Source organism: Dromaius novaehollandiae, chromosome 2 (assembly GCF_036370855.1).
Source record: "Dromaius novaehollandiae isolate bDroNov1 chromosome 2, bDroNov1.hap1, whole genome shotgun sequence".
Lineage (NCBI taxonomy): Eukaryota > Metazoa > Chordata > Aves > Casuariiformes > Dromaiidae > Dromaius > Dromaius novaehollandiae.
Window position 1 is genome coordinate 24451437 of NC_088099.1, and position 26020 is coordinate 24477456.

At 36.6% G+C, this 26020-nt stretch overlaps 1 protein-coding gene across 2 annotated transcripts in view; it reads left to right on the forward strand.

The window, feature by feature from the left end:
* Positions 1-25544, forward strand: part of RUNDC3B (RUN domain containing 3B) — a 55127-nt gene extending 29583 nt beyond the window's left edge. For both annotated transcript variants that reach the window (XM_026098735.2, XM_026098734.2), the window contains exons 8-11: positions 4402-4559; positions 20681-20827; positions 21187-21302; positions 23415-25544. In XM_026098735.2, the coding sequence (XP_025954520.1) occupies positions 4402-4559; positions 20681-20827; positions 21187-21302; positions 23415-23560 (567 nt within the window). In that variant the 3' untranslated portion in view covers positions 23561-25544. The remainder of the gene's footprint in view (positions 1-4401; positions 4560-20680; positions 20828-21186; positions 21303-23414) is intronic.
* Positions 25545-26020: the final 476 nt, after the last annotated feature.

Below are 26020 nucleotides of genomic sequence, written 5' to 3' on the forward strand. Positions count from 1 at the left end.
TAAACAGTTTGACCTCAGACATGTTCCTTTGTCACTTGAGTTTTAGCACAGATGTAGCCAAACTGACAGAATATTCCAGAGAAGGGGTCTGGCTATGTTCAGTTTACTAGGATAAGTGTAGCTGTGGATTGCAAAAGGTCAGTGCTACTGTAGAATGGATAGAATTAAAGTTGATTTACTTTAATGTATGTGAAGGAAGCTTGTGAAGTTTTTTCTAAGTAATAGAAAAAAAGGCAGACTTAATGTGGGATGACAGATGTGAGAGGTTCTTTTTAAAAAATATGTATACAATTATTTCTATTTTATTTTTGTCCCTTATGCTTCTTGTTACTGAAGTATGATATTAAATATAGGCATACAGCTTGTTGGTATCATCATCTCAGCCAGTATAGGAGTGGTAACACTTTCAGTAGGGAGCAAACAAGGACATTTTCCCTGCTTTTTGTAAACCAAAATGTGCTGTTCAAAATGAATCTCTTGAAATACATAAACAAAATTGAAACCCTTTCCCTCCCAACCCCAGCAGTCCATGAGACACAGCAACATGTTCAAGACTGCATTTCATCCCTGTTTTTAGACAAAAGCACAGGATCAATTTTAACTCCTCCTTTTTTCCTAAAGCTTGTAAAATACTTTGGAGTTTAAATGAGGAAAATGTCAGGAGCTCTGGACAAGCGTTGAAGAGAATAAAATACATGGATGTTTTATTTTTCTTGTTACATCCAGATTGTTCCTTTCCAAGGAATGAAGGATTATGATGCCTTATCAAAGTTGTGGGATGGATATCTGTAGAAAAAATGTTGAAACATGCTGTCCAGATCCACTAGCCAAGATCACTAGGTAGCTTTACTTCTATAAAAGCACGAAGATCTTCAGTGGCTGTAGCAGCAAATGGAGGTTTCAGTTTATTCGTGGGTCTAAGAACAGGAAACATCTCTCCCTTGTGGGAAGCTACTTTTGTCTGCTGATCTGATATGGAGTATTTCAAATTTTTGAACATTACTATTAAAATAAGCAAATCACAGTATTCTTTGCAGCATTCTCTTGATGAACTGCTGACTTCTATAGTCAATCAATGTAGAGAGAGGTGAATTCAAGTCAGTTTTACCTTTTAACTCTTTGAAGACTTTGTAGTTAATGCAGCCTTCTGAATGTTAGCTGCTGTGACAGCAGTTGCTACCTTCTTAATTATCCTCCTTTAGAATTCCTACTCCAGAATTGCAACAGCAAAATGACTTTTCCTTCTATCAGATGGAAAATTTTCCATTGTCTAATTTTCATTTAGGACCTGCCTGTCAAGCTTTTCTTTAATTCACTTCAGCTGTGTCTGTTCTATCATAACTTGAACAAATGACTATTAGAGGTTAAAGATGGACTATGGGATAGAGCTCCTTTCTCGACTGTTTCTCTCCTTTGCTTTTCAGGACCCTTTTCAGGGCAATAAATTGCAACAACAGTTGAGTTGCACTCAGTGCAGTACGTACCAATTCATCAGAGGTAGAACATTTTATTTTAAACACAAGAGGCTCTCTGACATTGTGTATTGGAAAACTGGATGTTTGTGACAAAAAAACAAGCATATTCTTAGTGACCGATGGTCTGATACATCCTTCTTTTGCCCTGTTGTCATTCACTTTGCACACACAAACATAAATTCATTTTATGACTCCAAAGTAAGTGTATCTACCACAGTCATTACTACTACAGGTGAATGATGTTTGCCAGGGTAATGATATGACAAGTGACTGGATTTCAGGTGAGATCCAAGGTGTCTCTGTCTTCTGTGAGTTGTCTGAATGGTGGAATAGAATCTGGTGTTATTGTAGTAAGGTAAATTCTGGCACTGCTCCTATTGGATCAACAGTGCTATACGGGTTCAAACCAAGGATCCATCTATCCTACATCCCAGAGATCTTGGATCTTTGCCAAAAACAGATTTTTAGGGAAAAGTAAAAATAGAGCAAATGTTTATGTAATATTTTTTCCTCCAGTACTCTCCTGGCCAACCCATATCAGCTCAGAGACTTCCTGAAGCTGATATGGTTTGTCGGCTTAGTAATCTGCAATGAATCTCTCTTCCAAATACTTGTCAAGTATCCCTTGAGCCCATGTAAATTTTTAGCATCCAAATGATTTTTTTGGCAAAGTGTTCCGCATATCTACCATCTGTTGTGTGAAGAGCCACCTCTTCTTCTTTCTTCTGAATCTGGCTCCTATTAGCTTCATTTCATGGTGCCTAGTTCTTGTATTTTAAAAACATGATGAACAGTCAGTTCCTTCCTTCCCTCTCCATGCCACCCAGGAAATATGAGGAGTTTGTCTTTTCCAAGTTGCCTTTTCCAAGTTGTGTCTTGGCCAGATTAATGAATCATAGTTTACTCATTTGTTATGTGGAAGTCATTCCATCCTTATTTTGGAATGGTATAAGCAGTTGATTTTTGATGTGGTAAACTCCCAAATTATGTGATTCTTTGAAATTCTTTATGTAGTGTTTATAGTGGAATTTCATATGCTTTCTCTAGTGGGATGCATCTCCCATGTCACTATAGATGCAGGTGTTTACTCTTCATAATATTCTGTTACTGATACTGATGTTACGCGTCTAAAATTTGTTTGTAAAATGTTTATTTGACAGGGCTGAGGGACAGGAAGTTTACGTATGTTCTAATGTATCATTTAGTACTTTCAAAGCACTGCTTAGAGCTCTAAGCAGTGTGTTAACAGTCAAGATAATAGTAACATTTGACTGGACAGAACTAGGCCTACTGAGAACCTCTCAAGACTCCTTGCAACTTTTACTGAGGCCAAGATCAATTCTTCTTAGATGTAAATATATCCAGTGGGGATAGAACTATATGTAATCACAAAATCATAGAATCATTGTGGTTGGAAGAAACCTCTGGGGTTCATCTAGTCCAACCTCCCTTGCTCAAAGCAGGGTAAAGTAGAGCAGGTTGCTCAAGACCGTGTCCAGTTGGGTTTTGAATATCTCCAGGGATGGAGACTCCACAACCTCGCTGGGCAACCTGTTCTGGTGCTTGACCACCCTTACAGTAAAGAGGTTTTCTCTTGCATTTAAACAGAACTTCCTGTATCCCAATTTGTGCCTATTGTCTCTTATCTTTTCACTGGATACCACCGAGAAGAGTCTGTCTCCATCTTCTTTACACTCTTCTTTTAGGTATTTATGCATGTCAGTAAGGTCTCCCTGAGCCTTCTCTTCTCTAGGCTGAACAGTTGCAGCTCTCAGCCCCTCCTCATATGACAGATGCTCTAGTCAGTTAATCATCTTTGTGGCAATGAATTATGTTACTAGCATTTCCCTGACCTACTAATGTGAAACCTGGTTGCTTATTCAGCAAGACTGTGCCTGTTTTGTGGCTCTATGAAAACTACTTTTTAATTTATTAATAGCGTGTCTAACAGATGTTAGCATCTTTATATACTTACAAAAGTGTTATTAATTTTTTTGAAAGCTTTGACAACTGTGCAAAATTTTACAGAGTACACACTTATTGTATCTCCTGTTAATATCCTTTCTTTGTTAGATACTAGCATCTGACATGCTGGGACTCTGCTGGAAGAAGACAAAGAAATAGCTTCTCCATATTGTAACTAGATGTTTAATCTGTGAAATACTCAGTGACCAGCCTGCCATCACAGTTACTGTTAAATGCTCACATTTTGGACTTTTGTAAATGACAAAAGTCATAGCTTGGAATGTGATGAGGGCTGCCCCATATCTAAAAATGATGGCATAAGTGCACGTGCACATTCCAGTTATACATGTCAAATATCACTAAATAAGTAACCTTCACCATTTTTGCTATCTTATGCTTGACTACAGATTAATCTTCATTTCAGCAAATAACTTCTTTGTCATTTTAATGTGTAATTTGGTACTGCAGTTCTCTTTTCAGAGAAGGAAGTTTTCAGGAAACTGGTTTTTGGTGACAATACCAGATCCCTTTCATTAACAGTATAGATTCATTCATCTCTTGTTCTTCTTAAGCAATATCTAACATCCAGTATGTGTTACAAAAGTAGTAGAGTTCTGTTCTTTTTGTTGTGCTAGTGACTGTTTTTTGTTGTTCGTTTTTGAAGACTGAGTTAGTGTTAGAAAGTCTTTATCAGTGGATTTTAGATTTTCATGCTGGTGCCACTCGTATCTCACTGTTTCATTCATTATTCTATTCCTTCTCTGGAATACGGATGACCAGTAATTAGAACATGATGTTCTCAGTTCCTATTAGAAAACACCATACTATTCTTAAGTAAATTTACTAGTCCATTAAAAAAAACCCAAACTGTATGTATCTTAAGCTGGAAAACATGAACACATGTAATGAAGACTTTCTTTTGATAATGTTCCTTAAGGCTTTCTAACATTTATATTTCTAGGGTTACCTTGAAGAATTGGTACGACTTAGAGAAAATCAGCTGTCTGAATCTATCTCACAGAATAAACTGCTGTTACAAAGAATTGAAGATATGGATCTAGCCCATAAAATGGAGAAGGAGCAGCTGGAATATATCATTGTGGAACTGCAGGACCAGTTGTAAGTTAGCGTAATGGAGAAACTTTGTTAGAACAGTATTATTTAACTTATTTAACTATATAATATGAAGAACTTCTGGTCCTGTGGATATGAGCCAGATTTCTTAAACAAATTGATTATTTCTGCCCTTTTTCTGTTCTGACAAGTTTTATATTCAGAAACAGCTATCCTGAAAGCTGCAGCAGTGTAGGACAGAATAATTGTAAGGTTTTTTTTTGCAAATCTGAAATAACCTACAGTAAACGTACTTAAATTTTTAACACATTTTTCTAAAATGTTCTTAAAATTTAATTACTTCCAGCTTTAAGGCTACTCTTTAAAAAGCAGAAAACACATTACTGGAAGCAACCTGATTTTTGAACACTTCAAAATTTTAAGGAGGCAGAGAAGTAGGAGAGGACAAAGAAATATTTATTTCTTTTGTAAAACTTCTATTTTATTTGTGTGGAGTCAGACACAGCAGAAGTTCATCTGGTCGTCCTAAAAACATTGAAATTGATGAAACAGTTTGCTGCTCACCCTTTCTTCAGTGTAGGCTAAGAGGCTAAACCACAGGAAGAGGTTTAAATCTTTTAATAGCATGTGTGGTTTCTAATGTGATAAATATTTGAGTATTTCATAATCTAGAGGTAGCTCATCCTCACCGACCTCCCTGGGGGTAAGGAGGTACTGTTCTTTTGCAGATGGACTCCTTGGTATCGTTTAGAGACCCAGAGAGTGAACAGCTCACTGTGAGGTGATAAATTGCCATAATACACATCTGCAGTAACTGCGTGTTTCATTCAGTTCATGACAAATACAAGATAAATTATTTTACCTTAGATCTGAGGTGACCTGTATGTGTCTGAGCCCTGATGTAAAATGGAAGTCAGCTGTGGCCTTTTGAAATAATCCAGAATAAGGAGAATACAAGGATGGCTTAAGGGTACTTAGGTTCCCTGTGCCTAGTGTTTCATAGAGACACCACCCAGAAGGGTCTTTTCTGTGCAGTAAAAAGTAATTCTGTCTAGTAAACAAAGTCCCCCCCCCCCGCAATCTTCTGTTAGATCATTTTATTGCGAGTGCTTGAAATGTTTCGTTCTATGAAAATCCCCAGGAATGCAGCATGTGCTTTTTATTTATGCCACTTTCAGACTCAAGGAAAAAAGACTTTAAATTTTTCTGAGTCTTAGTTGTTTTTGGTGGGGTTTTTTTTTGGGGGGGTTGCTTGTAAGCTTTTGAGAGGTACCTTTTCTAGAGGACTCTTCTGAACTTACTGATACAGCTAATAACTCATAGTTCTTTGGCCAGCCTGATTGTTTTCTGGGGAGATGACCTTACTTATACCCACTTTGATAGTTGGAAAATTTGAATATTTGGACGCTGTATTAATTTTCAGCCAAGCTATATGTGATCAGACTGTTTTTAAGATCTCAATCTTTGGCTTTCAGCTTTGTTTGCTGGCTTCTTTATGTAATGGCTTAAATTCTGGAGCAATTTCTGTGGTATCTTGACAGTATGTTGTTGTATAGCTTCCTGTGAGAGACTGCAGTCAGGAGTTGGACTATGCTAGAAATTTGGAGAGAGAAATATAATTTTGCAGTAGTGGTTTGAGCATAGCATGCATGTCAGGTGAACTCTTCCTAAACTGGGTAGGAGCCCCTCGTTTCTTATTTGGAGAGGGATGGGAAGGAATATTCCTAGCAGGTTTCCAATAGTGAACACCACTCACAATTAACGTCTTTTAATCATTCTTTCAGACTTGTTCTTTTTCTGTGTGTTTTCTTTTGTTGTTCGTTTTTGTGGGGGTGTTTCCTGTTGAAGGATGAAGTGCTGATCCAGCAGACCATGTTGTATCACTAATGTATCTGAAATGAGTCATGAGTTTTGGCCAAGTGCTTTTTACGATCCAGCCATTTTAGAACAGTGCTTATGGAATTCCGTATCTTAGTGTTATGCTCCCCTACCATTAGTAGTATATTGAAGTCATGAATGTATGCTGTAATCTTTTTTGGATTTTTTACTAGCGACTAAGAACAAGTTTGGGATTGTAATTCTGCCTGTGTTACTTCAGTGCTGAGGCATTTTACATTGATGTTTGTAAAACACTTTGAGATCTGATTTGGGGTCATTTGCTGTGTAATGGAAACTATTATAAATAAACATTCTATATTTTCTTTTTAATGATGCTGTTCTATTCCACTTGCTGTTGCTGCTAAGGTAGCAAGTTCTATTGCTTCAAATTTCTATTGATACGTACTTGTTGATGTTTCCAAAATGGTCTTTCACACGCACCCCAGACAAAATGTTTTACACATACTCACAATGGATGGGGGCAGAATCTGAATCTATTTTTAGGTCGGCCTCCAAAAAAAAAAGCCCATGGAAATAGAGATCTGACTTTCTTGGCAGTATAGGTTGTTACTGTTGCTGAGTTGGAAATCAAATAACACCTGTGGAGTCAACAAGGCCTTAAGCTTATAAATCAGATTACTAACAGAGAAACTTTTCCATATTCACATTTTAAAAGGTTGTTTAATGTAAGGTGTGGAATAAATATGGAGATGGGAGATTGAAACAGCTTAGTCAGAAGGCATTTTTGTGTTACAGCTGCAATGAAAAACTTAATGCTCTGCAATTCTCAATAATGTTAACTTTGTCTCACAAGCCTGAGTATTGAAACTACTATGAACACAGGTTTAAATGTAGTTAAAAGCCATTTCATGGGTCTCATGAATTTCAGTACCTGGAAAACAGTGAAAATTTGTCAAATTAGATATTCACAAAAAAGTAAAATTTTTGTGCGTGTCTTAACTGAATTGGATTTCATAATAATATGCCCAGCCATCTGGGGACTGGATGTCTCACTTTGCTGGTAGATGTCTGATGGCAAATCAGGTTAGAAAAGCAGAACTGCACTAGACCACCTGATTATCAGCCAGATATGTCTAAACAAATACACAGCTGATCAAGAACAGCTTGCTCTATTACCACATCTGCAGCATCTGCAGATGGAGTGATTGCCTAGTGATATGTGTCAATATGTATTGAGGGTGATGAGGCATATTCTGCCCCTCATCTGCTTTCTTCAGAAACAACTGCTGTCGCTGTTGCAGAGAGGCAACTTAATATTGTGGTTCTGTTACCTTCTAAAAGCTTTCAAAGCAAAGAACAAAAGTGGCTTGGAAGATATTTGCAATGTCACGTATCAACAGTAATGGGAGCATTTATAGCCATGGTTTGGGATCCAGTAGACCTTACAGAAGTTATACCTGTGACCCAATTTGCCACTTAGTGGCTAAGTTAATCCTGGAGTCTGTACTGCTGCAGCATAATGTTGGAGCTAATCCTGTAGCTGTTCACTTAATGGCCCAGTAAACAGTACGTTATTTGCCTGAGGTGACTGATTACACTTATTTCAAAAAAAACCCAAGTCTGGTTATGCTTCGGACTTTTTGCAGTTGAACATTAGAGAGTGGTGCTTTTGGCTCTGTTCTTCTTTAGAACAAGCATATTTGAATGGTGGGACGGTTCTTAAAGCCAGTGCTTAAAAGTAACACCTCTCAGGAGGTCAGCCAAAAGAAACCTGGAATCTGTGGAGTATCTAACTGAAGAATACCCTTTGGATTTCATAACTTTCAAAATACAATGGGGGAGAGAGAGAGAGAGAAAAGTATCAAGGAACTTTTTGCTCACGGAGTATTCAAAATGACAGGGCAGCCATTTCTTCCTCTGCTAAGATCCTGCACAGGGATGTTGGATGTCTCTTGGAGGACTAGTTAGCTCAGTCAAAGAAGTGACCAGGCAAAATCTCAAGCAGTTTGCCCACAAGAGCCTTACATTAAAACTCTTTATCATGGTTTAAACAGGCTTTCTTCTCCCGTAGAGTGATTCTTGATCTTTCTTTTAGCTTACACCCTATGATCTATGGCAAACTTTCTCTGCTGATCCATCACCTTAAAGTTTTAAGTTGAGATTCTGTAGCTGAAATTGATATTTATATGTTAAAAATCGATGTATGATTACAAGAGAGATTCCATCAGTTTCCTGGATAATGACTCATCTCCTGGATAGTGACTCGTTGATATTATATAAACATAATCCTTTAACAAAAAATATTTTTTAATAAAATGCTAATGAAAAAGCAAAGCATTGTGTGCACAGGTAAAAATCTCAACAGAAAATGCTTTAAATTTTTTTTTTTCTTCTGCCTCTGCTGTGATTTTCGTTGAAATGATCAGTGATTTGCATAATGTTTGCCAGCATGGACTTTCCTAAGGGTATTTTTCTAGTTGTCAGGCTGGTGTGCCTGGTGTAGGATGCTGTGACCCTTTGTCCCAGCTGGCACAATTTTTTTTTTTTTTTAGTTTAGCAAATGCATCAAGAATGTATTTCTCAGTTTCCTCTTGTTATGCTACCTGCTATACCTTTTTATAGCTCTCTGTTGTTTATTCGCCTCTGCTGTTTCTTCCTATGTCACTGGCTTGTTCTGGTGTTTTGTGGAGGGGCACGTGGAAGGAAAGAAACTTAAGAAAACTCTTCTGCATCTGGAATTCTGTCTTTGATTATGGCACAAATAAGATTCAAATTAAACTGTAGGGGCACTCACGTTTTATATTGCATTAAACTTGTTTGTATAATTAAGAATTTGTTGTATGTTTTAGCAAATCTTAAGGTTAGTTTTATTTGACTTGCCTGATTGTTATCCCAGAAGTGATCAGTCCTTTCAAGGCCCAAATACTCTGCTTTTAATATTCTAATCTACCTGGCTGTTAGATCCAGCTATACTGCAGTTCCCATCTGGGTAATAAAAATGTCTTTGTAAACACAGTAAATGACAGCTTAGTCACAGCCCTGAGAGGCTGTTTGCATCAGTGAGACTCTTTATTCCTGTGAATGTTCTGTGTATTTCTGCTCCTGAGCCGCACACAGCCTACCACCTCTGCCTCACTCTTTTCTAAGTGCTGGTTATTGGAGTAGCTTTCACATACCGATTTTTCTTTGTTTGCACTGCATCAAGCTCAAGCTAATGAATCCTGCCTTTTGGAAAAGTAAATCAGCTCCCTCTCAGCAGCACCTTGATGTAGACACGCTAGTTCTGTTGGAGCAGCATGCCAGGGTACGTTCGCACGTGTTTTAGCCTAGGCAAAATGAGCTCCTTTTTGGTAGAAACACACTATGTCACATCAGATCTATTTTGGAGCACTTAAAGAAAGATTTGCTACGTTGTTTGCAGCAAAGATTATTCCCTTCCAAGGACTGATCATGTCCCATTTGGTTAAAAACTTGCTTATCCGGGTGCTGTGTATGCACGCTCTAGTGCCTTCAGAGCGCTGCCACAGATGTTCTGCTGAGGAGCACACGGGGAGGGCGCGAGGCTGTAGAGGATACAGGCTGTAACTGCTGTCAAGGACAAAGCAGAGGAAGGCTTGTCCAAGGAGACAGAAGCAGAAGGATCTGAGCACAGGCTTTGAAATTAAATCTGTGTTTCATGTCCCCTTGTGAATAAAACTTTAAGTGCGAGTTGCCTGGCTTTGTAATCCTCCCCCAAGAACTAAATCATCTGGAGAAATAAGGAAGTCGGATCACTTCTTTAGCACTCTTACCTTCTTTTTCGGATAGTCCTCTCTCAGGACACTTCTAAGAAACTGAGTCCCTCAACTGTCTAAGTACAGTAAATCCTATTTGTCGTAGCTGCTTTATTTTCTCACTGAAAAGAACTTGGAGATTAGAATTCAGTATTTGATCTTCTTGGTGAATTTCCTGGAATGTCAAAACTGAGAATGCTAATCCTCCTTTCCTTTTAGAGCTTTCAGGCATCCCTGCTATCAAATCGTAATTCACATTAGCCACCTTTCCTTTGTAATGCTTTCCCTGTGCCCTCTGCCTCTCCCAAGTTAGCAGCATCAGTTTTAAATCCATAGCATTGCACTCTGCTCTGTTTTCTGCTCCCCTTTTTTCTCAACATGTCTATACTTTCTTTTAATATAGCTTAGAGAAAATATTGGCTATTGTGGCAGGTAGCATAATTGTTTTGTTCGTACAGTGTGTTTTTTTCTTTTTGGTGGAACTTTTGTTTGCTTTTTAAGGTTGTTGCATTATTGTACGTCTGTCCTGTTTTACAAAGGTGTGGTCAGGCCGCAAGAAGGAAAGTTCTGTTTTTAGTTGGGTGGAAACTTGTGAAAACATAGAAGTTTCCTTTTTGCTTGAGAACATAACTGGGAAAAGTTCAGCTGGACGTGCAGTGTATGGACAGATGGACTTGTGGAGGTCAGAGTGGAGCACACAGAGGGAGACACAGCAAAGTAATGTGCAGAATAAAACAAAACCATAGCAAAGCCTCAGATGTGGTAGATAAAAGACTATTCTTAGGACACATAGGGATCATGCGGGGTTATTGCCATGCAGGACGCCAAAACTTTCTCGATTGACAGCAGCATGCCTGAAGAAAAGGACTTATTCTGCAAGATACAGTAGACAGGAAGGGATTTATTTTTAAACCATCATATTTGAGATCTCATTCTGAGCTTTTAAGAAGTGCTTTAAAAAGAATTTATATTATAATAAACCTGAAATTCTGTAATGTTAAAGCCTTTCGATATTATTTCTCACTTCAAAGACAAGATATGTAGGTGTATCTCCATCAAAATGCAGGCTGACTCCAAAGTGCTATCTAACAAAAGCACCCTTTTGTAAGGAGTCATCTTTACAAAAAGATGGAAAAGATCCATCATTCTCCCTCATCTGCTTAGTGAATTGGAGAATCAGAGGGACACTCCTTTGATCGGTTTTCATGTTTATTGCCATGGTAATGTCATTGTGTCCCCCTCTCTGAGTCTCCAATGTGGAATACTAAAACCGGTTTTTATAGTGGCATGCTTTCTCTTTTCTCCCATAGCTGTACTTTTATGGATGAAGGTATTGTATAACAGTAGCACAGCAAGAAAGCTTTAAGTTATATGGACATTAGCACTATGTGTTTCAAATTCCAGAATTTTTATCCGGCATTGAATTACAAGTTTGGGAGTGAAGCGGAAGTAAAGCCTTTCGAAATGATAATGAAAAGGATCGAACCTTTGTAGGCCTCAAGGCAATTCAGTTGCTAATGATCCAGGCAATCGCACGCACACACAAATAACTTTGGTGTTTTTGTTTTTTTTTTTTTTAATTGTGGATAGTATTTGTAAATTTAACATACAACATGTTTTTCATTCTTTGAGGTTCAGTTCTAAGATTGTAACTTTGTTTCTTGTGGTTTTTTTCAATGTTTTGTTAAAATAAAGCATGATTTAAATGATTTCCTAAAAATGCTTAAAAAGGCACAAAAATGGAAAGTTTGAAGTTACAATCAAGAAAATAGCATAGTTTGTTTGGTGATTTCTTTAGTAAGAGGCTTTTACTAGCTGCTTTCCTATTTGGCTAGCAAGAAGTTGTCTGAGATTTTGAATTTGGTGCTTTTTCTGTTGTTGAGATTTATTATGCAGTCACTTAATTAAATTTTGGTTATTTTATTATCCAAATGATAATCCAAATGGTACTCAGCACATCTCAAAAACTTTTATATGTTACCTTTTCTCCTCTTCCCTTCCTCCCCCCCCCCCCCCCCCCCCATATTTTTGACCAGTTCTAGGTAGGAGAGAGTGGAAAAAAAATTACACCAGAAGTCTTGAATTTCGCATTTGTACTATTCTTTTTCCTCTCTCTTCCCCTCGCCCCTTCCTCTCAGATCAGATTCTCTTTCATCCGGTATTTCCCTTAGACTCTGAAGCTCTGTCATACTGCTTCTGAATCCTCGTTCAGATACCAGCAAGAACTTACATGACTCGTGGGTTGCTAAGTCGTGACTGCCACTTTCTTTTCCTTTTTTTTTTCTTTCTTTTACTCATCTCCTCTCTTTTTCTTTGTCTCCTCTCTTTTTCCCCCGTCCTGATGCTTGTATGCTAGTTTTGACAGTCATCTATGTGGAAGATCCATCTCTAGGTTTATAATGTTGGATATCACTGCTGAAACTCTTGCTGTCTTAGCGTGTGAGTGGAAGTTTAGAGAAGCAGTTGTTCTATCAACTCAAAATTTACCCAATTGTTTTACAGTTGATACTGCTGGTTCTGATGAATCCAAGGGAAGTATGTTTAAATAGCAAAAATTTATTGTCAAGACTATTATTTTTGGTGAAGTTTTCCTGATCTGTTCCAAAGCATGGTCTTGATTCTTTTTTCCTGTATAAGTGTCCTTTTAAAAGGAGTTCAGCTGTGGATAGAAAGTTCTTCTTGACATGAAGAAAAAATTCTTATTATTCACTGAATGACAAGCTCTGTTTAAGAGGATATTCGTTAAAGGCAAACTTGATAATCTGTCAAAAAAGCTGTTAGAAGTCCTCTTTTTCCACCAGAAAGGAATTGATAGTTGAAGAACAGAATTAAAAGCTCTCCTTTGCTATTTTTAATAACCTGTGGTTGCTAGTCAAAGTTCAGTATTTTTCTTGTTTTCAGTTAAGACCTAACATCTGGGAAAATTGATTGTGTTGTGCCTGTAATCTCCTCCAAAGGAATATTGCTTGGTTATTTGGTTGAAAACATGAAGAGGTATCCACCACACACTGCACTAACATGTTAATGAGCTCACGCAAAGTTGATGTACTTTAGTGTGTTTTGATCTATTCTGCATGTCTGTCTTAAATAAAAACTTCCACCATAACTGGACTAGAAACCAAGAGTCAAGCTGCAGGTGTCACTGCCAAAATAAGCCCAACCAAGATACTCCAGAGGTCAAGGAGGTCCAAGGCTGTACAGAATTGATGATAGTAATTTTGTCACTGAAGGATTGTATTTCGAGATCTCTAGGAGATGAGAAAGGAGGACTATAAAGATTGCTGAAGAAGCATCAAAAGGATCTGTTCTGTGGCCCGGCTAGTATGGTTGCTGCTACACATGAAGATCTGCTGGCCAGTCAGAAACAGTAAGAAAATGTGGTGCACTAGGACATGCCTGCTTTTTCTCACTGCAGCGGCTGCCATTAGAAAGTCTGCTGGAAACTAACTACTCTGGCATCAAATTTGGGGAATACAGTGTCTGTGCACAGGGCACACACCTGAGAGAGGTCATATTTTGCAACATCAAAATCTACTGGTAAGTAACTCATTTTCATACCTGCTGATCTAATTTCTCAAAGTCCAACTATATACCAGTCCAGACATTTCACTGTCTTGCTACAGTACCAACAGTTTGAGAGTTCCCTTTTATTTTAGAGTTGCTCTTACAGATTTTAGTTATATTCATGTGTGCTATCAATTTGAGTTTGCATTCCATATTTCCTCTCTTAGATAAAGGTTTTAAAGCTTGTTCTTTCTTATTCAAATGTTTTTATTTTTTTAAGCTTTTATTTTCACTTTTACTTTTCACTACTCAGGTAGTTCTTGAACTGGAGCACTCATCTGATATAATTCCCTTTCTTAGGGAATTAATCTGTTTGGTTTATTTCCTGTCTTCATCTGCTGGTAGGAGGGCAAATTGCCAGCTGGACTGGCATTTTCTGGATTTGGAGAAATTAAACCTGCAGGTAAGAAATTACTGGTTTTTCATAGGTATAATTGGAAAGAGAGCTTTTTGTTTATTAGACAAAAAATCTGGGTAAATGGGTCTTTCAGAACAGGCTTACAATGACATGGATCTGTATTTGATACAGGGAAAATTAGAATTGTTATCTAGCTGAAATAAGAACCAGAAGTTCTAGGTGGTTACTGAGATGAGGCTTTTCTGTATTAACTTGGGCCAAACTTGAGATGAAGAATTTTTTTGACTCTCAGAGGTAGTAAAGTTACAGTATATAAAGTGACCAAAGATTTTATATCCTTTCCATTCTGCATGCAGGAACCCCATGTATGAGTTGTCTTTTGTCCCTGTCCCCTACTATAAATGTGTCAATTGAGTCACGCCACAATTTTATGATTCGGAGGTTTTAGAAGCAGTTAATTTGGAATTCCTTATCCTTTTGAGAGGGTGCTGAGCTGCCAATAGGGGTGCTAGCTGAAACAGAACGGTTTGTGGGGTTACATTATGAATTAATTTTTTTTTTTAAGTAGGCATTTTAAATTCATTTTTAAACTTCAACCATTTTGCTGATCCATTTTAAGAGTGACTCTCACGTTATTGTACCAGAACAACTGAAAGGGCAGCATAACTGGAAGCAGGGTGGAAATGGGCAGTAATTTGTTGGTTGCATTTTTATTACTGTGTGTGTACCATACACAATGATATTCTGCTTGTGTTTCATAAATAGTCATAAAATCATAAAACAAAAATCTCCAATAAGAAAATCAGAGTTGAACAACATTAGTAAGACAGAGCCAGTGAACAGTGGTGGAGAAAGGTATTTATCAGAACACTTTTCGCTACATAAGTATACAATTTAAGGACTGAAAGTCAAAAGTATGCAGTCACATTTCTGTGAATAGCTGTATAAAACTGGTGTTAATACTGTGGCTGTTCCTGTGACTCCTTGGATAAAAGTAAAGGTATTTAAAGACCTGCAGGGAGCATATATATCTCTGCTTGAAGCAGGCACTTATGAGTAAGTTGGGAGTATGTTATCATTGATTAGCTAATGAATCATCAGTTTTCTTTTGTAACAGGCAAGAATTCATTAGCAATACTTTTTAAATGAATCCTTTCTTTGTTTTTTAAGAGGAGCTCGTTTTAATAGTGGATCCTGATGTAGAGAACAAGAATATAACTGTATAGTTATATATGAGCCAAATATTTGTTTGTATTTAATGATATATTCTAGTATTAAGAAGATTGTTCTCATCTCTTTTTTTCCTAGCAAGCTACTAGTTGCAATAGTATTTTGAATTTGTATGTAGGTGCTCTTTTTGGTGGATTTTTTTTTTTTGAAAGGGCTAAAAATGAGAGAAAAGTTAAACATCATAACTTAAAAAAATTGAAAGCAAAATCTTCTCACACTGTGCATTTCATACATTTAAAATGCTGAAAAATCTGCAGTCTTAGTTTTTGCGTATGTTATGCTCTTTTTGCAAATGTGTTTTATGGGAAGTCCATGCCATGGCAATGTAGAAAGGATATTTGATTCCTTGAAAAATAATTTTTTGAAAATAGATTCTGTCTCCAGTGTCACTGATACCTCTCTTCTTTAGTAAGCCCCAATAAGCATTTTGCTAGCTTTCCCGCACTCACCATTTTCCAGAGTGTAAGTAGTTCAGCAGTTACTTCCAAAGGAATTAAAAATTGTCTTTCTCTGTGCCATCTTTTCAGTATTTATTGATTTTTTTAAAAATAATGTTTTTCAGAACTTTAAATAGGATGTGAAGTTACCTTAGAAAAATATTTGTTGGGATGAAGACTGCTCAGGGCAAAAATGTTGGGAGCAGGAGAAAAGTAATTATTTTCTTCCTGTAGGTCAAAATTGAACTTGTAAAGCATTCTAAAGCAATGATTGCTTAAATCTAATCTAATCTAGTCTGCAATACAAGAGGTAGATACAATCTACTGAAGTCTTATTCAAGTATGATTTTGTGGGGAGAAGAACGTTCTGCACTTAAATCATTTGAAATCATTCAGTCTTTTCATAAAAATGCTTTTTGTCTCCAGAAACACTTCTTTTGGGGAGGGTATGTTTGATCCGTTTCTTAAGTAGACAGAGTTAACTGGTACTTTTGTTGGTAGATCTAATGGCTGGGAGTTGATAGTGTTTTGATACTAAGGCACAGGGAAAATTAGATACCTGTGGGCTTTTCCCTTTAAATCTGTGAATCTTTAAAACTTCCAGGGAGGTGACAGCGTTGTATAGCAAGTTCAGAACTTCCTTTGTTGGCTTGTTTTTGTGGTTACCTTTTAACAGCTCTTTTGCAAGTGGTCCATAGAGTCCAAGGGCCTTCAGACCACAGGTTGATTTGATTACAGTCTAACCCTCTTCCAGACAATCTTCTAGGCAATTGGTATTATTTGTGAGATCATTTCCTATTCTGTGACATTTGAACTAGTTTTTCTCTGTTTGGGATACTGAACATGTCCGCTCTCATAAGTTGTAAGTAAACGTGAACTCCATTTGTTACAAAACGGAGCTTTTTTTATGTGACTGTAAAGGCATGGAAAGGATTCGTAGGTAGAAATGATACCAGTTAGTGCAGATGGGGAAGAAGACAGGTTTCAGACAGCCAGGAATTTCTTCAAGCCTAGAATAGGTGAGTATAATGTGCCATACACCAGTTTAATCCTTCTGCCCTCTTAATAAATTGTTATGTATTTATATATATTCTCCATAAACCAGTCTGCACTCCTCAGTCTGATCAAGCTAACCCAGGATACCTTGCTCAGTCATACCATACACAAGGCCTTTCATTCAGAAAAAAACCCTCTTATGACCCCTCATTAACATTCACTGTACTCTCAATGTACCAGCTACCTTTCTCTGATAATTACGTATTAAAGCTATTGTTCTCATCTTTTATTTCGCTTTCAGGTTTTCTATTTCCAGTCTGAAGTAAAGGGGTTAACAGCTGGTCTCTGCTTTTACTCCTATATTGTATGGTTTAATACATAACTATCTACAAACCTTATCTTGCGTCTCACTTAAATTATTGCTGCTACAAAACCACTATGAATAGAAAACTATTTTATTGAAATTTATTTAAAATTTGAGCTGCCAACTTATGATGTTTATGGATTTTGTTCCATATAAGTTATGCTTTAGGCATTACTTTTCTTAATATTCTTTATAAAATCCAGGCTTTTGAGTCATGTTCACTGAGTCTGCAGTCATTCAGGTCATTCTGGTTCTCAGTTCATGGTTCTTGCCAAATGTTCATTTTGTAGAGCAGAAACAGTAGAAGGAAATCTGCTTATACAGAGGCTGTTGCAGTTCAGTATGTTTTAGTACAGAACTGCTTTCACCAGCATGTTATATAGAAGATTATATATTACATTTATTTTTATGTGAACTTTTGTTAACATTTTGTCACAGATTTGAAATATTTCCCAATCAAGGCATAGAGTGCTCTAGTTCTTTTTCTGTAGTGAATTACAAAAAATACTCATTTTACATTTTATTCTGACTATTTTTGTGAAATTTACAAATTTCACAAATACCCCAATTTGCCAGTTGTTCTTCACCACCCATTGTTTGTGTCGTCTTCTTGCTCTGTGAAGTCTTCCTACTAGTTTTTCATCATTTTCATATGCCAAAGTTATTTTGCTACACTAGCAAATAATTAAGTTTTAATAGTAATATTCTTATTATGGTTAAACAACCTTACAGTAAAAATAGAGAGTAGCTGGTAACCTTCATTGCACACATCCTGATTATTAAAACCTTCTGCTTAAAACACCTAAATATTGCAGTCTGGAGTTGGTCAACAGTAGGTACAATTTTTTTTAATTTTGTGGAACAAAGTGCATTGAATAAAATAAACTGTTGTCTTCTGAGAGCTCTTAATTTTTAGAACTCATGTTGTCTGACCAATCTTTAGAGTAGGAGAGCACTCATAATATTGCATATCTTTTTTCACATTGATGGTTTTCACATTTGTATGTTTGTTTTCATTAAAACTTGATCATATTTCCTTCCTTCTAACTCGTTCACAAAGCCTTTTGGTCTCCTTTTCTTTCCCTCTTCCCCTTTTTGAATATTCTTAGCAGCATCACTTCTGCCTCATGATGATGAAGAGTTTGTAGATGAAGTATACTGCGCAGTTTAATACTTTGACTCTTAAAAAAAAGTCTGGCTAATATGTGTAACTGCCTTCATTTATCTTCATCTTGAGAGAACTGCTGTTTGCATGCAGTTCCATTAAAAAGCCTTTGCTGCAATGGAACCCGTTGATATTGCAGTAAACAACTGCAGGAGAACAAACAGCTGAATCATTTATAAGTCTGAAAGAATAGGTGGAATGACCAACAACCTGCTATATTTTGTCAGAATTTGTCTGAATATTTTGTCTAACTTCTTAGTGTCTACATTGCTATTTTGTATATGCTGAACACAGTGCTTGTACTGGTTTTGTATATTCAGAGTTATTTTTACATATTTTTAACGTTCCAAAATAAAAGCATAGAAGTTTTAAGAGGAGGAAAACTTACTTCTGTATTCTACTTGGTGTGTATTTTTCTTCCAGAGCATGGTGGACAATTTTGAGTAGTGAGCTACTTAAACTGTCTTCAAATGTTACCATGCTAAAACCCCTGCAGCAGTTTGGTTAGAGTTTGTTTCAGGATTTCATTATGTCCAAACAGAAAGCGTGAAATTTCAGGCTACCGTAGCATGAAGATAGGTGAAGAAGGCCTCAGTACAGAAGCCTGTGTAAAATACCAGAATTCTACTATTATCATCTTGCCCATAGACATTTCTGTCCTCCTTGCTCAGCAGGTTTAGTTATTTGTTACAGTGAGCTAAACACTGCTGCTGAGCTGGGTGGTGATCACACCTAGGAGTTGTTCAAACGGTAATTTACCATGTTGTAAGTGTATTAATTTGCATTTAGCTACTCACTATTCACTGTGTGCACAGTTGCTAATATAAACTGAGTGTCCTGTGGGACAGGACGATAAGCTTCAATGACACCTCTATGGAAGCATGCAGTAAGTACTTCTGAATTACGAGTTCAGGTAGTCTGCCTAGCTCACATCACGATAACTCACTACGTAACAGTTCAGTTTCCTCACATCAAATAAGCTTTTAACAGACCTGATTAATGCTTTATGTACCCCCTTGAAGGGAATAACATATAAGACATTTGAAATTTTTAACAGCTTTGGGTAGTCAAAGCAGTGCTTCCTACAGACTCTATATAGAGAGCAGGAGGTGTGAGGGAGATGCCGTGGTAGAAAAGTTGATTGTTCACCTGCATAAAAATTGGGAAAATTTATCATCTTGAGAGAAGTTTTTGAAAACAGTTTTGTTCACTGTGGCGCTTTGCCACCTTTTCTTGCAAAATTGCTGTGTATCTGTTTTCTCTCTCACCTACTAAAAATTACTTGCTGAACTTGCTATTGGCTTACCTGGTTTTGTGGGAAATTTTGACTCTTTGGGTGGTGTTGTGTGCCCTTACTTGAGGTTCTTGTCTAAACTGTTTGAATGTCACCAGAATCAAAATTAAATTATAAAAATAGATCTGACAGTATTATTTGTGAATTCATGTAAGTGTATGTGTACCATCAATAGTTATTTAATTTTCTAAGCAATTTGGCATGTCAGACAACAACGTGGCATTTGGCTTTGAACTCCTGGATACTTTCAGTATGGAGATACAGTAACGTTAGTTACTTGCTTCAGGCTGCACATATTCTAATGTGGTATAAAGCAGCACTTTATTATTGCCTAAGATTTCTTGGCATTGAGGATTTATAGATTTTTTTTTAAAGCAATATTTTGTTGTTTCTAAAGTTATGTTGTAGCAGTGTACATTGCAGGTTGCCTTTACTATTGGAAAAAGTTGTCTTTGGGACAAGAGAAATCTTTTCTTGGAACCTGAAGACCCAGGAACCTTCCTTACTTCTGTATGATTTTTGGCAGATAATTTCCAATGTTGGTAGCTTCCTCATTTCCAGAGCTTTAGAAAACTGATCTGCTTTATGGGAATGAGAGGCAAAACTTACTTAAGCATGTAAGCTACTCAGTTAACACATTTTCAGTAGTTTAGAAGAGTAAATTGCTAGAAACTGTAAAGCAATAGAAAACAGAATAGCTACATGTCATATTTTACATAGCATATCATGGAGTTAACACATCTGGTTTTTAGTTCATCCCTCAAAAATATTGTGGGGTGAGGTGCTTTTTTGTACTTTAAAACTGTAAAAAATTGGAAAAAAAGAACATCATGTTCCCATGCAAAGTAGTTGGCTTGCTAATAACTCATGCAGACAGAAAGCATCTTTAAAATGCAGGTTTATTGCTTCTGCAGAAAGAATGTTATGTCAACTCTTGAAGTTACTTTTTGTTTATAAGTTGCTTCCCACAGGAAAAGTTGAACAGTTTTATGAAACTGTTCATTGAACTGCTTTATGAAAATTGCAATCTGTCAGTCACTCGACGTAGAACATGAACTTGGACAGGACTATTTGTTCTGTTTTTCTTACTGTAACTTAAGGAATTACATTTAATAGAGTGATATTTGGTGCTTTTCATATTCACAGGACTGTGCTAAAGAATAATGATTTGAGATCAAGACAAGAACTAACTACTCACCTCACCAATCAGTGGCCTTCCCCAGGAGCTCTGGATGTCAATGCTGTTGCCTTGGACACTCTACTCTATAGAAAGCACAATCAACAATGGGATGAGTAAGTTGAATATTTATTTTAATTCACCTTTAAAGGAGCAGGAAAACTCAGAATTATAAGTTTCCTTTAGCATACTCTTAAATGCATCCTATCAGAATTACCCATTAGAATGTACAAGGATCAGTTACCAGAAGATTTCAGTTTTTCTTACTTACCATAAGATTTTCCTTCCCTGGGATTAATCAAAATTTTTGTTCACTGTTTTAGGAAAAAACAGTGCCTTAGGAAACACAGAAGAAACAGAGAAGGTGTTTAAGAGAGGAAAGATTAACTGTGTATTAAAAAAAAAAAAGACTTAAAAAGTTTTCTACTGAAATCTTTAAATGTGTTACTATTAAAAATTATTACCTGTTTTACAGGAAAAGTTTTCAAAGCCTGGACCAACTTTCAGCGGAAGTTAGTCTTTCTCAAACCTCTCTGGATCCAGGTCACTCACAAGATGGAAAGCAGGATGGAATAAACTTGTTAAATGAAGGTACAGTGCCCGTTTGGTAGCTTCATTTTATTTCATTCTTCATAGCTCTGATGTCCAATCCCTGTGCGATGAATCTTCAGCATGAACAAAGAAGTGAACTGCATACTTTTCCCATTCCCACTGCATACACCTCCCAGAGATGAAGGTGTTACAGACCATGCCAGTATGTAATTATAATATACCACTTCCTTCAAAATCTGTATGCTTATCAGAGTTTAACAGCTCCATCTTGTGGACGATTGTGAAAAGCAGAAAAATGCTGGAAGACTTTTGACATAGTATTGTTTTGGGTATGGAACAGAAATTAGTATAAACAACTTTTTGTATCTCATCAAATGCTAACATTGAATATTCTCTGCAGTATGGAGCCTTACTAGTTCATAACTCTAAAATTTTTTATTTTCAAAATATGAAGGATGTGAAAACATCTCTTTTTTACTGAAAAAAAGTCTTAAAATCCAATTGTTTCAAGTTAGCTTAGAGAAAGTGAAATAGAAATAGCATGGCTATTATGAAGAGAGTTCTATAGCAGATCTACTTTCAACTGGTTTTTGCAATTCTAATCCTTTTAAGTTTATGCTCAGTTTTATCTTCTGTGAGTTACGGTGTGGCAAAAACACTGATAATGTTTTAGGTTTCGATTTCAGGACTCTATCTTTAAAAGTAGCATGATGTCTCACATCTAAATTAGTGAGGTCCATCATTACCTAAACTTTAATATAATTTGGTAAGACACAATATTGTAACAGCAAGATCACATTCCTCTTGTCTGCTTCTCAGTATGGCAGTTTTAATTAAAAGATTAAAAATAGTAAACTTCCACAGTACTGCTGAGGGAGGCACATGAGCTAATTTGTGAGTCAGGTTTTAGCTTTACAGTTGTTGAATTTAGAGGCTGTGCCTGAAGTGTGTTATACTGCTTTTGGTGTAATTTATGTCCTCCATAGTTTCTAAAAGATAATTTTTCTGTGAATAAAGATTTTTCTAGCAGTCAAGACTTTAAAAGGGCTAATCTAGTTCATTTTTTAGGAAGCCTATTAAGTCATTCAGACAATTCTTGGTAGAGGTGAGACCCAAAATATACTGGAAACTGCTAATAAGAACTATAAATGACGCAAGAGAACTACATGTCACTTATATTTTCCATAATGAATTGTTGGAGTTGGTTTGTTTGTTTTCCTTACATCCTTCTTGAAGAGTAAAACTTTTCTGTCAGGAACAGGAGACACAGTTTTAAGAAACACCACTTTATAGATGTGATTTATTTTTTAATTCTGGTTGATGGGCTTACCAATAAACTCTTGTGCCTGTGGTCTTTAACTCACTTTTAAAATCTAGTTCTAGTTGACTGTGACTGGTTATCTAATCATTTCTCTACTGCAGGTGAGCCAGGAGGATGAAATACGGAGATTTTTGTAGAACAGCTTCTGTATCATGTAGTGTACTAGCTGGGTTAGCACCAAAGTAAGTTAATCTAATAGTCTGAGAAGGGAGGCCATACACTAAATGGAGAAATTGTCTGGTGCAGTTTTATACCTGAAAGCATATTTTATGTTCAATTTCAGGTGTATTTGGAAGATAGGATAGATAACTGCACTGCTACTCTTGCACCGTGGGACTTTTTAGTGGTGGGAACCTAGCACACTTCAAATTAATCAAGAAGGATTAAAAAAACCAAACAGGTTCATTGTTAAGGAAATACATCTGCATTCCAGTTAATTCTGCTTCTTTCTGAGGGATTGAAAATGAGATCTCTGGTTGCATTAGTAACTTCACTTCCATTTACAGTGTGTTCAATTAAAAGAAGTGCTTGATTTGGTAACTTCTATTCACTGTGTAGTCAGTAGAACCTCTGCCTCTTCCTCTGCAGGAGACTGGCTGCAGCCCAACCTGGTAGGTAGGTTCACAGTCTCTGTCCCAGCTGGGCAGTAAAGGTGCAGAATAAATGATATATTTTCTTGGCTGTGTTTGTGAAGTATGTGTGTGCTAAAGTGATAGTATGTAATTGATACTAGGGTACATGAACCAGTATTCTCTCTTGCCTCAGTTTTCTGCAGTCAGGTAATCTTGTGTTGTAATAACCATTAGCTTAATCCTTGTTTCTCTTAACAGGGAAGGAAGACACTCCATCACTGCTTGGTCTCTGTGGTTCTCTTACTTCAGTAGCAAGCTATAAATCTCTCACAAGTCTGAAATCAAGCGAATATCTTGCAAGTCCCACAACAGAGATGACAAGTCCAGGCTTAACACCATCTTGAGTAGATATACACAACAAGGAAGAGCTTTTGTGTTGTATGCATTTGGTTTGTAATTACATTCTGCAATATGACCCGCAATGAAGACTGCTAAGTCTAAGTCAAAAAATATGCTGCTTTATTTTTCCTTTTTTTGCACTTACCTGTTTGATTCACAAATTCTGTCAGTTTTCATTCAAACTTTCTTTTCCAGAGGACTTTTTCAAAATTTCTATTTAAATTATTTAAAACTCACAGTCAAGTACAGGACATACTTACAATTTGATGCTACAACTGATTTTTAAAATGAAACAGTTGGAAATCAGTCCCCTACTTAACTGCCATGACCTTTCTTCTTCCTTATAACAGCTAACAGGCTGGCCATACTCTAACCACGGTGCTTCTTTGCAGTGCTTTAAATATCTGTCAACTATTGCAGATGAGACAGGGAATCCTTAACTTCAGTCTTCGTAAGCAAATAAATATTTTACTTAGAAATACAGCTTTTCATCTGTGTATGTTACATAGGACCTCAAACTGCATATTTAACCTATCAATAGATCTTCTCAAGTTGACTGAATGTTAAATTTGCATTCTAGCTAGCATCATTACACTTATGAGCTGTATGAATCACACTGAAAAATCACACCAAAACATCTCTTCCTGGTTCTTGAAGTTGCATGAGAATAACAAATGTAAATTGATCATCTCAATCAGGCATACTTAGTGATTTGTAAATGTCGAAGCAGCTCACTAAATGCTTTTGCGTGACCTGAGTTAGGGATAGAATAAGATCATATGAGAAATGTCTTGGTTTATTGGCACTGTGTTGCCTTTCTGGAAAGATGGGGTCTAAGGATGGTGCGGTTAGCACCTTGGGAAGCTTGGATTGTGTGTTTATTGGGAACATCCCAAGGAGAGTGAAAAAGGGGAAGCAATGAAAATGTAAAGACAATGTTCTCATGTTAAAGAGTTTTCTCATTCCTGTAGTAGTGCAATAGGTATTTTTCTTGATTAGGTAATATGCTAGAACTTGTTTAAATCAGTTTTCTCAAATGATTTGCCATTGATTTAAATTACTGATACGAATTACCTGAGACATTTTTTTAAATAAAACAAACTTTACAGATTACCCTAGAGTTTCAAAGTTTGCAAATTAATTTTTGAATTGCAAACTATATTCTTAATTCTTTGTAAGATATAATGAATCCTTTATCTATGAATTTTGCTAATCAAGGTAATGCATATCAGTACGATTGGTAACTTTTTAAACGAAACTTAAGCGCACGTATGTTGTATTTATAAGTGCTAGGGAAAATGCTTTTTTGTGCCAAAGAAGTTTCATAAATTGTTTACATGAGTAGCTGCAATACGAGGAGATTTTTAATTATTGCTTACTTTTAGATGTTTACAGTCTGTCACTACACTCTGTACTGTTTTAGTTGATTTGCCTCTTGTAATGGTACCCTTGGCACTACTACTATAGTCTGGTCATTTGAGGGGGAGGGGGAGTTGAAAGAAGGAGAATCCATTCTCACCTTTACTAAAAACTACAGGAATGTTTAGCCCTCGTAAGTATGGGGCTACATGTCTCTTGAAGGCAAGGCACTGATGGATTTAGCTGCAGGAGGTTCAAGATACTTCTCCTCAACTCTCTAGTCCAGAGTGCTAGAAGTTACTGCACCCATGGCAGAGTAAACAACTATTGATGCCATTTTAATGCGGTGTTTTAAAGCAGCACAGCAAAATCCACCAGACCTTGTCTTTCAAGCCCTCATGTACCCACCCAAATCAATTAATTTCTATGTAATAAATTCTGAACATTAAATCCTTTCATACACTGTCAGAATGTCTATTACTTCATGTAATAGCTTTTTTCAGGTTATTGCATCAGGTACCTGTTCTCTCATGGCAGTTCAGTAGCATTATTAAATACTAATTTGTAAACTAGAGATACATTTTTACTACAAATACAATGAGGGAATCAGGATTCCAGAAGTTAACATTCTACACCAAGGTACAGTAATTTAATCACTCTTGTTTGCTGTTAAACACTTCCCCACTACACCGATATTTTGGTGCGGGGTATAATCATGATTTTCGGTCATGTTAGCTGATGGCTCTTTTCTTGGAGCTACTGGTGTGAAATTTGTGTCATTTAACTTAAGTCTTTTATGTAGTCTGACACCACAGTGAGTTTGTAAGTGTCGTTTGTGCATGAGAAATCAGTTGTGTGTCTTTTGCAGTTCAAAACATTATTCATTTTTCAAAAAATTTGAAAAAATGCCAAAATTGTATGGTTTGCTGCCTTGATGTCCCATAAATGTTGCATGTAAATTAAACATTTTGTATCATCACTATTTACTAGTTTTTGTCTCTGTTTTAGTCAGACAGTATAAAGGAAGACCACTTGGAAAATTACAGTATTGGTGAGTTTACAGCAGATTCTTTTCTTGCAAAACAAGGAGACTTTTTTTAATCGCT